The sequence below is a fragment of the Cyprinus carpio genome, chromosome A16, assembly GCF_018340385.1.
Source record: "Cyprinus carpio isolate SPL01 chromosome A16, ASM1834038v1, whole genome shotgun sequence".
Classification (NCBI taxonomy): domain Eukaryota; kingdom Metazoa; phylum Chordata; class Actinopteri; order Cypriniformes; family Cyprinidae; genus Cyprinus; species Cyprinus carpio.
The window spans coordinates 22,352,626-22,369,560 of NC_056587.1; the positions used below are offsets into that span (position 1 = coordinate 22,352,626).

The 16,935-nt window shown below is 36.7% G+C and overlaps 1 protein-coding gene across 1 annotated transcript in view; it reads left to right on the forward strand.

Moving 5' to 3' along the window:
* The window catches only part of zgc:158766 (uncharacterized protein LOC100009641 homolog), a 113,151-nt gene that overhangs the window by 80,403 nt on the left and 15,813 nt on the right, over positions 1–16,935 (forward strand). The window contains 9 exon segments of the mRNA XM_042773280.1: positions 7,087–7,173; positions 7,259–7,375; positions 9,660–9,758; positions 10,003–10,145; positions 11,323–11,493; positions 11,801–11,882; positions 12,829–12,987; positions 14,300–14,573; positions 15,531–16,032. Coding sequence (XP_042629214.1) covers positions 7,087–7,173; positions 7,259–7,375; positions 9,660–9,758; positions 10,003–10,145; positions 11,323–11,493; positions 11,801–11,882; positions 12,829–12,987; positions 14,300–14,573; positions 15,531–16,032 — 1,634 coding nt within the window.

Below are 16,935 nucleotides of genomic sequence, written 5' to 3' on the forward strand. Positions count from 1 at the left end.
GACAGCCTGCTTTCCAAAAAAAAGTTTTTGTTTTTATTTTATTTTTTGACAAAAACATTGAGGGAAAGTGTGCATCACTGGTCATTATATAGTTAAAGGTTTTTTTAACTATTATAGTTTTGTTTTAAATCCTATTATTTTAATGTTTTGGATCTGGCAGTTTTTATTTTAATATTTGCCTTTTTTATTTTTACTATTTTTTGTGTGCATTTGTCATTTTTAATAGTTGTATATATATATATATATATATATATATATATATGTGTGTGTGTGTGTGTGTGTGTGTGTGTCTACATAGTTTTAATTACTTCATATTTTAGTTTTAGTTATTTTAGTACATCAAGTAAAATGAGAAATGTTGCTTTGGAATCTAGCTTTTTTATACTTTTTTAAAGTAGTTTTTTTTTTCTTTTATGGTTTGAATTTTAAGTTTCAGTTTTTAGTTTGAATTATGGGCATCAGTGTCTGTAGCGGTTTGGTTGTTAGTCACTCCAGTTAATACACTAAATTGGTGTAGAGTTTGACAGGTGTGTAAAAATCAGTGACTCACTCCAAGTGTAGATATTTATCTACATATGAATTTGCTCACTAAAAGCCAAAAGCAACTTTGACACAGCTTTAGATCGCAGTGATGTAAGAAAAGCCTTTGTGTTCACACACTCACGTCGAGAAGGAGTTCTGAGTGTAAAGTTGGGGGAGGCTCTTTTCAGCACGCTAACTGTTGCATGGCATGGTGCATGCAAACATCTGAAGACAGGTCTGTCTCAGGGTTGAGGACCGCGTGCCTGTGCAGCATGTCTCGAAAAAATCGGAGAAATGATCGGCCCCAGCCTGCAAAAATATGAGACGAAGAGGGACGAGAAAGGAGTGGTTTCTCCACTTAAATAGTTCTTAATAGCACGTTACATGCAATAAAGCGGATCTAAAAACTCTATAGTCTTGTGATGGTTTTGTTTGATTTTTTTTCCAAAGGTAAGTCTGCACAATAAATGATCAAAAAACCAGGGTTTCCCAAAATGAAAAGCACATTAATTAAATCATTAAAAAAGCAATTAAAATAAAATAATATATTTTAAATAAAAAAACAATTCAAAATAAAATACTAACAAATAATCATTAGATTATAAAAAATGCTAACATTAAAAAATATTTAAATAAAAATCATTGAATAACAAAATTGCTAAAAAAGAAGTCCCCCCCCCCCCCAAAAAGGAACACAGACGAGGACACAAGGATTCAGTGCAATAGTGTTTAATGATATTCAGAGGTTTCAGACACAGGTGAATCTGTGACACGTAGACGACAACAGTGGTACCACAACCTTTCTTTAGGAAGGGGATGGTGATACAGAACGGTGACTCCGACTAAGACGATGGAAACAGGTAGGCAGAGGAGGATGAAGAGGGTTCAACAGGTCAGGTAGGTTTCGACGAATGGCGTTCAGGTAAGTTGGGAGATCGGTGCAAGACCAGACAATGAGTGATGGTGACTGAGGGCTTTAGGTTGGCACTGGTGAAATGATGCACAGGTGTTCAGATTCTGGTGATTGGGAACTAATGAGTGGGGATGGTGTGGAATGGTTTGCTGTGACAGTACCCCCCTCCCCCACGGGCGGCTCCTGACGCTGGGATCTTGAGCGACGACGGGGTCTACCACGGCCACGGGGAGCGGGGCGGTCTGGGATGGTCTCGGTGAAAAGCGGTGAAGAAAGGGCTAGGGTCCAGGATGGTCGTTACGGTTAACCCAGCAACGCTCCTCCGGGCCGTAGTTCTCCCAGTCTACAAGGTACTCAAGTTGAGGACCCCGTCGTCGAGAGTCGAGGATAGCTCTCTCACCCGGAAGATGCTGGGTGTCTTCTTCGATGGCGGGAGGAGAGGTACGGCATCATCACCCAGGCTTCTGTGGATGGAGGAGACAAAGGTTCAGTGAATGGTTTGAGGAGTGAAACATGGAATGAAGTGAGATACGGTACTGTGCAGGCAGCTGGAGTCTATAGGTCACTTTCGTTCAGTTGCCGTTCAATCTCTTGAATGGTCCGATGTATCGGGGACTCAGCTTACGGCAGGGCAGCCGGAGGCGGATGGTCCCTCGTCGAGAGCCAGACCAGCTGTCCAGGTTGGTATTGTGGCGTAGGTCTTCGACGAGCGTCCGCTTGCTCCTTATGCCTCCGACTGCCGCTGGAGATCGCACGTGAGCCGAGTCCCAGACCCTCTCGCTCTGTCGGAACCAGTGATCTACCGCTGGGACCTCCGAGGGCTCACCCGACCATGGGTAGAGTGGAGGCTGGTATCCGAGGACACATTGGAAGGGGGTGAGCCCGGTGGTACACTGCTGGAGGGAGTTGCTGTGCATATTCTGCCCAGGGTAGGTACTGGCTCCAACAGTCCTGATTATGGTGGCAGTAGACCCTCAGGAACCTCCCGATCTCTTGTATCTTTCGCTCAGTCTGGCCGTTGGTCTTGGATGGTATCCTGAAGAGAGGCTGACGGATACCCTAGGAGGCGGAAGAAAGCTGACCATACTCTGGAGATGAATTGGGGACCCCTGTCGGAGATGATGTCCTCTGGAATGCCAAAGTGACGGAACACATTGTGGAATAGTGCCTCTGCCGCTTCAAACGCTGTGGGAAGTCCTTTGAGAGGTAAGAGTTTGCATGATTTCGAAAACCTGTCGACTACTACCAGCACACAAGTATTGCCTTGAGAAGGGGGAGGTCAGTCATGAAATCCACACCTATATGGGTCCATGGACGTGCAGGAATGGGCAGAGGCACCAGTTTTCCTTCCGGGAGTCTCCTAGGGGTGTTCGCTATGGCGCAGACTGAGCATCCTTTGAGGGTAACGGGAGGTATCCTGACTCATCGAGGGCCACCAGTAACATTGTTGCAGGAGCGAGAGGGTCCGCCTCCTGCCTGGATGTCCAGATCCCGGAGAGGTATGAGCTAAGTCCAGAAGGGTAATCCGATGTTGAGGAGGGACGAAGAGATTCCCTTCTGGACCTCCCGGCGGAGCAGATTGTTGAAGGTTTTCTTGTTCAATCAGACGATTTAAGATCCCATTGAATGGGACTTACAATCATGGCTGGAGTGAGGATTGTTTTCGGGAGATTCTGGTTCTGGGTCTGCCTGATGAAGGCGGGAGAGGGCATCAGCTCTATTGTTCTGGGAGCCAGGGCGATACGTGACTTTAAAGTCAAATCTCGTGAAGAATAAGGCCCATCTAGCTTGGCGATGATTCAGTCTCTTAGCTTCACGGAGGTATTCCAGGTTCCGGTGGTCAGTGATTACCTCGAAAAGGGACCTTGGCTCCCTCCAGCCAATGACGCCACTCTTCCAGAGCCAACTTGATAGCCAGTAGTTCACGGTTACCTATGTCGTAATTCTGCTCCGCCGGGGATAGCTTCTTCGAGAAGAAGGCACATGGATGGATTCGTGGAGGATCCCCCTGCCGCTGGGAAAGTACCACTCCGACCCCGGTCGATGAGGCATCCACTTCCACTATGAACTGTTGGTTGGGATCAGGATGAGCTAGGATCGGAGCGGTCTTGAAGGCTTGTTTGAGATGGTGTAAAGCTTCAGTGGCCATGGGGTTCCAGGACAGAGACTTGGGCCGGTTCCGGAGGAGTGAGGTTAGAGGTGAGCTGAGTAAACTGTAGTTCTTGATGAATCTCCTATAAAAGTTGGCAAAGCCCAGGAAGCGTTGGAGTTCTTTAATGGAGCCAGGTTGGGGCCAGTGTGTGATGGCATCCACCTTCCCCTGGTCCATCTTCACGCCACGTGGGCCGATGATGTATCCCAGGAACTGGACTGAGGGCGTGTGGAACTCACATTTTTCTAACTTGAGATACAGATGGTGTTCCCGGAGTTTTCGGAGTACAAGTATGACATGTTGGATGTGTTTATTCCTGGGATGTGGAGTAAATGAGGATATCATCGATGTAGACAATTACGAACTGGTTAAGGTATTCTCTGAAGATTTCGTTCATGTAGTTCTCGAAAGACGGAAGGACTGTTGGATAACCCATACGGCATGACCCTGTATTCATAGTGCCCGGAAGGAGTGATGAAAGCTGTCTTCCACTCGTCCCCCTTCCGGAGGCGGATTAAGTGGTAGGCGCTCCTCAAGTCCAGTTTGGTGAAGATCTTTGCTCCGCGTAGTTGTTCTAAGGCAGCTGGGACCAGGGGAAGAGGATAACTGAATTTGACGGTTTGAGAGTTGAGATGGCGATAATCTATACACGGCCTCAAGCCTCCGTCCTTCTTGGCCACGAAGAAAAAGCTGGAAGCGGCAGGGGAAGTAGACGGTCGGATGAATCCTTGAGCGAGAGCTTCCTGTACGTACTCCTCCATGGCCTTCTGCTCCGGGATGGACAGAGGATAGACTCGTCCCTTGGGAAGGGTTGCTCCAGGCAGGAGGTCGATAGCGCAGTCCCATGGCCGATGAGGTGGAAGATTCGTTGCCAACCGCTTGCTGAACACATCCTGGAACGCCCGATATTCTGGAGGGATGGTATGTTCCACCTTAGTTTCGGGGCTTTCCACTGATGTGGACTGGACCGGTAGGGATGACTTCTTGATGGATGGAATGACCTTGGGAACTTTAACTGGTGGAGTGATGCAGGTAGAATGACAGGACTTTTCCCCATTTCAGGATCTCACCTGTGGGCCAATGGATGTGTGGTTGATGTTGGTTAAGCCATGGGCGTCCCAGGATGATGTCTGCGGTGGATTCCTCCAGCACCATGAACGTGATGTCCTTCCTCATGCAGGGAACCCACGCGGAGGATGACTGTGGGGGAGAAATAGCAGACATGACCTCGGCCCAGCGGCTTTCCTTGTATGGTTGTTATTCTGAGTTCGACGGGGCTTCGATGACGCTTGACACTTAGACGATTTAATGTTTGCTGGTTGATGAAGTTCCCCGCGAACCGGAGTCGATGAGGGCTTGTACTGAAATAGAAGAGTGGAGATGTCTTAGAGTAACCCAGGTTTGAGTCAATGGAGCAGTTTGAGGTGGTAGATGGATGGTACTCACCGCTGGGCGTGGAGGTCGTACGGGACATGATGGTAACAAGTGTCCCTCTCCCCCACAGTAGAGACACAGCCCGGTGTTAATCCTCCGCTGACGTTCTGATGTAGATAGGTGGTGTGAATCTACTTGCATGGGTTCAGGTGCTGGAGGAGCGACAGATGGTAGAGCGGGCAGGAGGAAGTACAGCGGGAGAGAGTTGTTGACATGCAGTGAGTCTCTGGGCGACTCTGATGGATTTCTGGATTAGACACTCCCAGTCCCAGTGAATCTTCATATACAACAATCAAACTTTGTATCTTTTCACATAAACCGTGGCGATATGCGGTAATTAAGGCCGTTTCATTCCAACCGCTGATGTAAGCGAGGGTACGGAAGCGAACAGCATAATCACTCACGGACTCATTTCTCTGTTGGCGAATTGTAAACAGTTGATCATGGACAGATAATTCAGAAGCTTGCTGACCAAAGACAGATTTTAACTGGGAACAGAAATCAGTAACAGATCCAGTGGCAGATGAATTCGATTCCCAGAGAGATTGAGCCCATTGGAGAGCTTTACCTGTGAGCAGATTGATGATAAAAGCAACTCGGCTGCGTTCGGTGGTGAATAAAGTGAGCGTTGGACTCCAGGTAGAGTGAACACTGTAGCAGAAACCCGCTGCAATCCTCCGCCGCGCCGCTGTATGTCGCTGGTGTGGCCATGGGACTCGCAGGGGCAACTGAAGAAGTGACCGGAGTTGTAGCGGTGTTTGATGGCGATGAGCTGTTGACAGCAGGTGAGGGAAGTTGCATGAGTGAGGACCGTACAGCGTGAACCAGTTCAGTGAAGGGATCCGCGGTGCGGTCCTCGCCTGTGTCTGAAGAGCTCTGCATGAGGTCTGGTCTTCTGTCAGACACAGACGAGGACACAGAGGATTCAGTGCAATAGTGTTTAATGTAAATCAGAGGTTTTCAGACACAGGTGAATCTTGACACGTAGACAACACAGTGGTAACACAACTTTCCTTTGAGGTGATGGTGATACAGATGGTGACTCCAGACGAAGACGATGGAACAGGTAGGCAGAGGAGGATGAAGAGGGTTCAAATAGATCAGGTAGGTTCGACGAAGGGCGTTCAGGTAAGTTGGGAGATCGGTGCAAGACCAGACAATGAGTGATGGTGACTGAGGGCTTTATGTGTGGCACTGGTGATGATGCACAGGTGTTCAGAATTCTGGTGATTGGGAACGAGTGGGCGTGGCGTAAGTGTCCGATTCAGGGAGTGTAGATGGTGTGGCTGTGACATAAATCATAAAAATGCTAGATTAAAATAAATAATTGATTTTTAAATAAAAAAACAATCAAAATAAATTACTAACTAATAATTAATTAAATCATAAAAATGCTAAATTAAAATAAATAAATAATTGATTTTTAAATAAAAAAACAATCAAAATAAATTACTAACTAATAATTAATTAAATCATAAAATGCTAAATCAAAATAAATAATTTCAAATAAAAATCATCAAAATAAAATATTGGCTAAAAATGAATTAAATTATGTAAAATTAAAATTAAAATAAATACATAACTAAAATAAAAACAATAAAACATAAAAAATTAAAAAAAAATACAAAACAATTCAACAATAAACCCCAAACAAGACAAAAATAAACAACTTAGAGAACCATGAATATGTGAATGTTTTGTTAAATGATTAAAATATTAATTTAAGTAACTCACAACATTCTGACAAAAAAGGGAATCCTTGATTTAATCTGTTTAGTCTTTATAATTATCAATATTTTTATTATTATTCATTTATTTGTTTATATTTTCCCTAATGTTAGCATGTACAATATGAGGTCATGAGTTGATGAAAATCAAATAATTATAAAAATGCAAAATTTTAATCAAATCAAAACACTAAAAATATCATTTTATTGGTTTACCTGGATATCACATGACCATTAACCAAAATTAGAGAACTGTAAACATGCAAATGTGTTGTTAAATGACTGAAATAGAAAGTTTTAGATTTATTTTCACCCACTGATTTCTTCTGTCCCGCCAGACTCTCGTACCCAATGCACTTTACTCAGTTTTGATTCTGATGGACAGAGATGCAGCAGTGAAAGTGGAGAGAGACGTCTCAGTTCCTGTGAGTAAATGACTGTCTGTCGTTCTCTAGGTCTCGGTTTGAGTCAGTTTGTGTTTATGTGAACTGCTCCTCTCTGTTCTTGTAGTGTGAAGTCCTGACGTCTCTGAAAGCTCTGCAGAAGCACATCGACTCGTCGCAGCTCACCAGAGAGTTTGAGGGCAGCTTCCCATACGAGCACAGACACTACATTCACTTCAGACAGGTGCACAAAACAGGGTTTCATGAGTGTTTTTATCAGCCGAAACCCTTTGACCCGAAATGAGGTTTTAATTTGATATTTCAATAAATTAACCGCACACACACCCACCCACACACCCACATATATATGTATATATATTAGGGCTGTCAAATTGATTAATATTGCATCCAAAATAAGTTTGTGTTTACATAATAAATGGGTGTGTGTAATGCGTATTTATATGTACTGTATATATAAATACACACACATACATGTATATATTTTAGAAAAAAAAATACAATAATAAATATTCTATATACATATATCTATATATATATATATATATATATATATATATATATGTGTCTTATTATTATATATAAATATAAATATATATTACATTTTCTTAAATATATACATGTATGTATGTATGTATGTATGTATGTGTATATAAATATATATATATATATATAGTCCTAGTTTTTTCATCAGTGTCAGCAAAAGCAGTGTAGTGCTAATCTTTGATCCCTAATTGATCAATAATTATCAAAAAAAAAAAAAAAATGTTGACCTTCAGTATTTGGATGGCTATAATGATCATGTAAAACATGGACGTGACCAAATATAACAAATAAAAGCGTATAATTCCAAAAAAAACATATAGTGACATATAGTCCTAAACTTTTCTAAAGATAATTAGGTATCACTATAACGGTTATAAAGCTCAAAAGTTCTATATTTTTATGGTAAATTACCTAAAATGGTCTATTTCATCCCCGATTTAGGTGTTCAGAGGCTTTCTAAATAACATCTAATATCATTTTAACCCTGATTTGAACCCTGATATTTATTTTACATTTTTAGGATTTAATTATTAGCTTGTCATCAACTCACAAAGTCCAGTTTGGGGAACTCTGAGCTACTTTAAAACTTTTGCATTTGTGAGAAAGAAAAGATTCAAGATTCAAGAGCATTACTGTCATATGTACTAGTACAATGAGATTCTTACTTTGTTTACTCCTCACGAGAATGACAGGGAACAAACATATCTTAACATAAAAAATATACAATATCCAGTAAAGTATAAATCAGAAAGAATAAGAAAAATAAATAATAGAATAAAAAAGAAAGTAATGAAAAAAAGAAAAAGAGCGCCTGTATGCAAATTAGCAAAACTTACATACACTTTAAAAATACACTTAAATTACACTTTAAAACACACTTAAATTATACTTAAATGACACTTTTTACACTTATGTAAACTTTAAAAAGACACTTAGATTACACTTTACACACTTAAACTATAAAAATACACAAATTACACTTTACACTTACATACACTTTAAAAAAAACTAAACTTAAATTATACTTAAATTACACTTTTTACGCTTACATAAACTTTAAAAATGCACTTAAATAACACTTTAAAATTACACTTAAATCACACTTTAAAATACACTTAAATTATACTTAAATTACTTTATACACTTACATAAACTTTAATAAGACACTTAAAATTACACTTTATACACTTACATACACTTTAAAATTACACTTAAATTACACTTTATACACTTACATACACTTTAAAATTACACTTAAATTACACTTTATACACTTACATACACTTTAAAAATGCACTTAAATAACACTTTAAAATTACACTTAAATCACACTTTAAAATACACTTAAATTATACTTAAATTACTTTATACACTTACATAAACTTTAATAAGACACTTAAATTACACTTTATACACTTACATACACTTTAAAATTACACTTAAATTACACTTTATACACTTACATACACTTTAAAATTACACTTAAATTACACTTTATACACTTACATACACTTTAAAAATACACTTAAATTACACTTTACACACTTACATAAACTTTAAAAAGACACTTAAGTTACACTTTATACACTTACATACACTTTAAAAAATACACTTAAATAACACTTTATACACTTACGGACACTTTCAAAAAAATACACTTAAATTACACTTTACACACTTACATACAATTTAAAATTACACTTAAATGACACTTTACACACTTGCATGCTCTTTAAAAATACACAAAAATAAAACTAAACAACACTTAAACACAAAAACAACCACAAAAATTACACTAATAAAAACTTACACACTTATATACACTTTAATATTACACTTAAATTTCACTTTATACACTTACATTCACTTTTAAAAATGCACTTAAATTACACATAAAATGAAAATACACTTAAAATGCAAAAACAAATGTGCTGAAGTTATTGTTTTTTTTTATCCACTGACAGAAAATCGAACCGTTTGCTGCGAGCTGCAGCGCTGCGATCGCTTCCCTTCAAAGCTCCATCGAGACGCTGAACAGCATCGGCAGTCTGGAGACGTCTGAGGTAATATTGTTTGATTTTATGGTCATTCTCTGTAACACAATTAAAAATGATTTAAATTGCCTTGTTTACTGGCGTTCCCTTTGCTAAGCCCCGCCTTAAACATGTTACTGACCAATCCAAGCTTAGAAACGGTTGCCTTTTGCTTTTGTTACTTTGTAATGTTTTTTTTTAAATGTAACACATTGCAAGTTCAGAGGAGGGGCGGAGCTTCACACAGGCTGATTTGAATATTGATCGTCTGTAGGAGGTGTCAGAGGTCATCAGACAGCAGAAGAGTCTCATGAAGAGCATTCTGGACGACACCAAACTCAACCGCCTGCGGCTGGAGGGCGGCACCTTTCTGGCCCGCATCAGGAAAGAGGAGATGTGTGAAAACGAGAACTACAGGTACTGCCTTCATCAGAGGACTGATGGATCCTTACATTGAGTAGAAAAGCTTTATAATAGTATACTGGCCTGTCAGGATTCCTCTTAAAAAGCTGCATAACACTGCTGTTAGTCCCAGCCCTGTATTATTAATTACATGCGTAAATACATGCACACACACACCATCAAAACACTCCTGTCAATCACTGACGGGTTGAATTATGTCATGAACACATCATCCATCCCCTTTAATTCAACCTAAAAAATGTATTAAAAAAAAGAACTTTTTCAGGTGAAAATATTCAGACACACATAAAACAGTATACATTTAAGCAAAATTATTTTTCTGAATTTAATTTTTATTATCTCACTGGCATGTTGTTTTTTCATGCTTTAAGTATACATCTGAGACAAATACACTTCATTTAAGTCTTATAGTACGCAATTTTGCTTGTCAATGAATACATAATTTATATATTTTTTAATTTCTAATTTATTTGTTTGTTTGTTTGTTTTGCATATATGCATGCATGTCATCAAAACACTTCTGTTAAATCGGATATAATTCTGTCATGCATGTCATAAATCCACTTTAATTTAACCTAAATGACACTTAAACACTGCAATAAATAAATAAAAATAAAGAAATAATTGTTGTATTGTCTTCTTTTCAAGTAAAAATATCCAAACAGCCTTCAAACAATATACATTTTAAGAAAATTATCTTAAATGCTCTGAAACAAGTCTTAATGTACACAAGAAAGCCTCAGAAAGTTAGAATTTTTATTTTATTTTATTATAAATAAAACTAAATATAAATTAATTGATATTAATTTATTACTTTTATTTTACTATATTTTTTTAAATATTTAAATATTATTTTATTTTTTAGTTTATTTTAATTTTGAGGATTTTTAAGGATTATTTAATTTAATGGGAAAATAATACAAAATTAAATGTACCTTAATTTCAATAGGAATGGTACAGTATATGAACATAGAAGAAGAAAAAGTGACGCTTCATCATGCAACCTTGAGAAAGTTTTAACTTTTGCCGCATGAATAAAATAAGAGACCACAATAAGTGTTTTATTTATTTATTTTTTGTCAAATGATGTTTAAAAACCCTGATGTTATAGAGCTGTGTCTGTGGTGTTTGACTGGAGCTGTAGTTGAAGCTGATGTTGTGTCTCGTGTAGGGACGCTGTGGATCTGGTCAGTGCACTGTATAACCAGGTGGATGAAGAGGTCCATAAACTCGTCATTCTGTCGAATAAATCTCTGCAGCAGCTGGAGACGCTCCTGGAGCTGCGCGTCTTACAGGAGAGACACCAGGAGGTCAGACACGGGATTTTTCCCATTCATTTTCTCCACAGGCATATCTGATAATTACAAATCTCTGAATCTCAGAATCAAATCACTCAGAGGTAATCACTCAAAGATATCAGTTTTTATACAACATCACACAACAACCAACACAAACCATTACAAATCAGTTTGAAATTAATAGTAAATGAATGTACAGTGCCTTGATTGTTACAGTTCTATTTAAATATTAGTTGATTATTGGAAAGACTGTTGATTATTGGAAATGTGCTGATTGTGTTTGCTGTATCTGTCCTCAATCTAACATCAGGTTAAAAGTGTAGATTTATAAACATAGTGACAAATATAAGAACCTCTGGACTCCTACAGTCTCTCTCTGAGCTCCATTCAGGACATGAGACAGAGTCTGGCCCAGTTCATGGAGGAGTCCACCGTAAGTGCTTCATGTGCCGAATGCTTTGATCAATCACAGAAAGTTTAAAGAATGGTTTTATTTTATTTTATTTTATTTTATTTTTTTATTTTCTTATTTTATTTTTTATTTTATTTTATATTTATTTTATTATTTTTGTTTTACTTCTCTATATTATATCTTATTTCTACTATTATGTCTATTATTTATTCTTTCTACCAATTTTATCTTTACTTACTATATATACTATACAATTATATATTAATTTCCGGCATTTTAAATTCAAATGAATCCAATAACAAATTTAAATCACAACAACAACAAGAAAAATACTAATTTTACTGTCCCAGGAAGCTCTTGGTGAATTTAAATGAGTTCAAGAACATGTTTCAGTCTCAACAGCAACCAGAAAAATATGAATAGACGCCCAAGATATGAATCCTGAAAGTAATAAAAAATAATGTATTCTTTAAATTGTAATTGCATCTTGTATTTAATTTTTTATTAATTTTATTTTATTTTATTTTATTTCAGTTCATTTTATTGTTTATTTTATTTTTATTTATTTTATTTTATCAACTTGATATTAAAATCTGTAAAGTAAACATATTTATGCCAGGGTTATTAGCATTAATTTAAACTAAAACACTCAAATAAATAAATAAAAATCTCTTATAAATTACAGTGTTTGTATTTCACTGTATTTTATTTTTACTTTAAGTGATTACTCTTTTGTTCTCTTTATTATGTATATATGTACTATATGTGTGTGTGTGTGTGTGTGTGTGTGTGTGTGTGTGTGTGTGTATATATATATATATATATATATATATATTATAAATATATATACTATATATATGATAAAAATTGATGCCATAGGGGTCAGTGTGTAAGGATACATTGAGGCGAATTAGTGGGTCATCTGAATGACTAACTAGTTCTCTTGGGTTTTATTTTGCTCCTGTAGGAAGCACAACAAAAAACCCAAACACTAACTGAACGTAATCCAAAACCTCTACGAGTTCTTCTGGAGGTCAAAGAGCACATCAGCTCCGTCCTGCAGCGCAGCGAAACACGCAAAAACGAACTGGACGTCCTGCTCAACCTCTACGAGTTCTACGAATCGGTAAAGAGATGTTGCATTATGTTTAGTTAGCTTCATTATGTCAGTTGTTGTGATGATAATTATTGGTTGACTGATATAGCTGTAAAATTTAATTTAAAGACAATTCAAGCACACCAACTGATGCAATCCAATTTATATTTATATTACATAATATTTACTAAAATAATTGGAAATAAATAATTTGAAAATTAAGCTTTTTTAAATCTTTTTTTCAATTTTTTTTTTAAAGTGGTCATTTGAACTTGTTAAAAAAACTGTAAAATAAATTGATTTATATCAGATTTAGTTATTATCATTAACTAAAACTAAGACTAAAGCATTAAACATTTCATTACTTAAAATAAACATTAACTGAAATAAAATTAAATATTAAAGTAATAATAATAATTGTTCCTAGATGCCAACACAACAATTCATTTTTTTTTAGTTTAAGTACTAAAATAACTAAAGATAAATGAACTAAATCTAAAAAAAAACTAATAAAATTAAAAAAAAAAAATACTAAAACTTTAACTGAAAAGTTTAAAATAATAACAGAAAAAAAAAATCTAATTTGAATTCTTAAAAAACTCTAATAGTATTTTAATGATACTTAAATAGCTCAACTAAAACTGCAAACAAAATAAAAAATAATAATAAATTAAATAATATAAATAGTATGTTAATAGTAAAAATAAATAAGTAAATAAATAAATGTTTGAGTGACGAATGGAGCTCAAGCGTAGTTCAGACCACGGCGTGACTGACAGATGCTCAGCTGATCGTAACTCCTCCCACTACGATTTAATAAGATATATAAATTAATCCGTACTCACACTTGCCTCAATCTGTCGCACAGACCCGCACTTACCCTCCTCCATCCCCAGCTCCTCCTTATACGGGCACATGATCACTTAGCATCTCATCCACGGAAATCATCTGTCAGCTAATCTCCCATAACCTTATCAATACCGCATATAACTTCTACATCTAATTTTATATCTGTTGCATATAAAAAATTAGTTGCATTAGGCTTCAGGAGTTTCAAAGCTCAGTGAGGTTTGCTTGTGGCCTGCCGCCAAAATAATGAAATAAATAAATAAAAATGACGAAAGCAAAACATGGAAAATGGAAAATACAGTTACTAAAAATTTAACTAAAATCAGAATGGGCTGAAAATATACAAATAAATCCTAATTGATCATTTAAATAAAAATTTCAAAATAAAAGTCCCACCCACGACACTTATCAGCCAAACAGAAAAATTATGCAATAATTAAAAATGGCAAATCTCGAGCACTACTGATCATGTGTTGAACTGTGTCTCCCGCAGGCGGACCAGTGGTTGCTCCACTGTCAGGAGTATTTCTGCCAGCTAAAGCGGGACGGTAACGCGGTTGGTTTGACGCCGGCCGTGCTGCAGGTCCTGCAGGACTATCACAGCGAGGCCACAAAGTTCTCTCTGGAAAACTTCAGCTCGCTCAACCAGATGGTGCTGAATCTCAAGAGCGCGCGGGAGCTGCAGCACTGGAGCAGCGTCTGGAAGCAGTGCCAGCAAACCAAACAGCAGCTGGAGGAAATGCTGGCCGAAGCCCAAGCCGCTGACGGTAAAACATCAGCACAGCCACAAACACTAGTAATGCTAGAAATAATCAAACAAAAATAATCATGCGTATCTGTATTTTACTGTTGTTCTGTACAATAAAATAATAATAATCAACATAATTGGGACCCTGGAGCACAAAACCAGTCATATGGGTAATTTTTTGAAATTGAGATTTATACATCATCTTTCCATTGATGTATGGTTTATTAGGAGGACAATATTTGGTCGGGATACAACTATTTGAAAATCTGGAATCTGAGGATTATTACAGTTATTATATTTTTACTACCATTTTTTATTTTACTGTATAGTGTGATTATGTATTAATAATATATTTCTGCATTGATGACGATGATGATTATTATTAATATTATTATTATTAAATACTCAATTTGTATTTTATGGAATTGTATTATTATATTAGTAATATATTTCTTCATTGATTATTTTTATTGTTATTAATTTTATTAAATCACAGTTGTTTATTTTACAGTATAGTATTATATATTAGTAGTATATTTCTTCATTGATTTATTATTATTACTACTACTACTACTGTTAAATACTTTCACAGTATAGTATTATATATTAGTAATATAATTTTTATATTACAGTATAGTACTAGTATTACAGGTATATATTAGTAATATATTTCTTAATTAAATATTAGTATTATTATTAGATACTTTTTTATTTTGTAGTATAGTATTATTATACTATACTATAGTATATGTAGTATAGTAGTATTATACAACAAATGTGTTTGTGTGTGTGTCTGTGTGTGTTTGTTTGTTTGTGTTTGTGTGTGTGTGTGTGTGTGTGTGTGTGTGTGTGTTGTGTGTTTTGTTTTGTTTTTGTTGTGTGTGTGTGTGTGTGTGTGTGTGTGTGTGTGTGTGTGTGTGTGTGTGTGTGTGATAACTCTCTTTCTGTTTCTAATTGTGTCCGTCTGTGCTCACAGAGACGTTACCGAACCCTTCAGAGACACAGAACGGACTGGACTCCTCTGATGTTCCCGCTCGGAGCTCTTCTTCCCCGTCGTGTTTTGAGGATGAAGATGAGAAGCCACATTTAGCAGGTCCGTTTTCCAGAAGCCAGTTCCCGTTCCCCTTTCCCCCAGAGACCGGCAAGCTGTCGTCGTCTGTGTTTGAGGACACCGACAGCGACTGCACCGTCGACTCGTCCGCCTCGTGCCACTCTGAGCCCCTGACGCGCCTCCGCAAGCAGCCGCTCAAGAAGATCATGAAGAAGACCCTGAGCTACGAGCTGCCGGCGCGGGACAAAGCTCACGGCTACACCGGCGTCTACATCCGAGGACTGCAGGTCACCAATAACGTCTGCGTGGAGAACAAGCTGCAGCGGCCAGACGTCACGAGCCCAGCGCTGGGCCGCAGCCGCAGCATGTCGTCCCCGTCACGCGTTCAGTGCAGACTCAGCGACGGAGACGTCAAGAGACACAGCGGGTGAGCAAACACAGTTAAGACATAAATGTGACCCTGGAGAACAAAACCAGTCATAAGGCTCAATTATTGGAAATTGAGATGTATACATCATCTCAGTTTGAAAGCTGAATAAATAATCTCTCCATTGATGTGTGGTTTGTTAGGAGGACAATATTTGTCTGAGATACAACTATTTGAAAATTCTGTAATCTGAGGGTGCAAAAAAATCTAAATATTGAGAAAATCATCTTTAAAGTTGTTCAAATGAAGTTCTTAGCAATGCATATTACTAATCAAAAATTAAGTTTTGATATATTTACGGTAGGACATTTATTAAATATCTTCATGGAGCATGATCTTTACTTAATATCCTAATTATTTTTGCCATAAAAGAAAAATCGATAATTTTGACCCATACAGTGTATGCTACAAATTGTTGTATTGTTGCTACAAATATACCCCAGCGACTGCTTTTATGAATGATTTTATTTGTATTTTTACTGTTGTTCTCTGAAACATAAATTTGTATTATTATTAATACTAATAATATTAACAATAACAATAATTGTTATTGTTATTATTATCATCAACATTATTATTATTATTATTAAGAAATGCTCATTTTTATTTTATAATGTTGTATTATTATTATACTGTAATATATATATTTATTTATTTGTTAATTTTTTATAATTAAATAAATAATTATTTATTAAATAAAATAAAATACATCTTTAAATATTGGTAATGATAATAAATAATGGAGATAATTAAACAAATAATAGTAGTAGTACTTTTACTGTTGTTCTGTTTAAAAAAAATAAAAATAAAAATATATTTTATCAAATACTAGATTTTTTATTTTACAGTACATTATTAGTGTAGAAATCTATTTATTTATTGATTTGTTTAAATGTTATAACT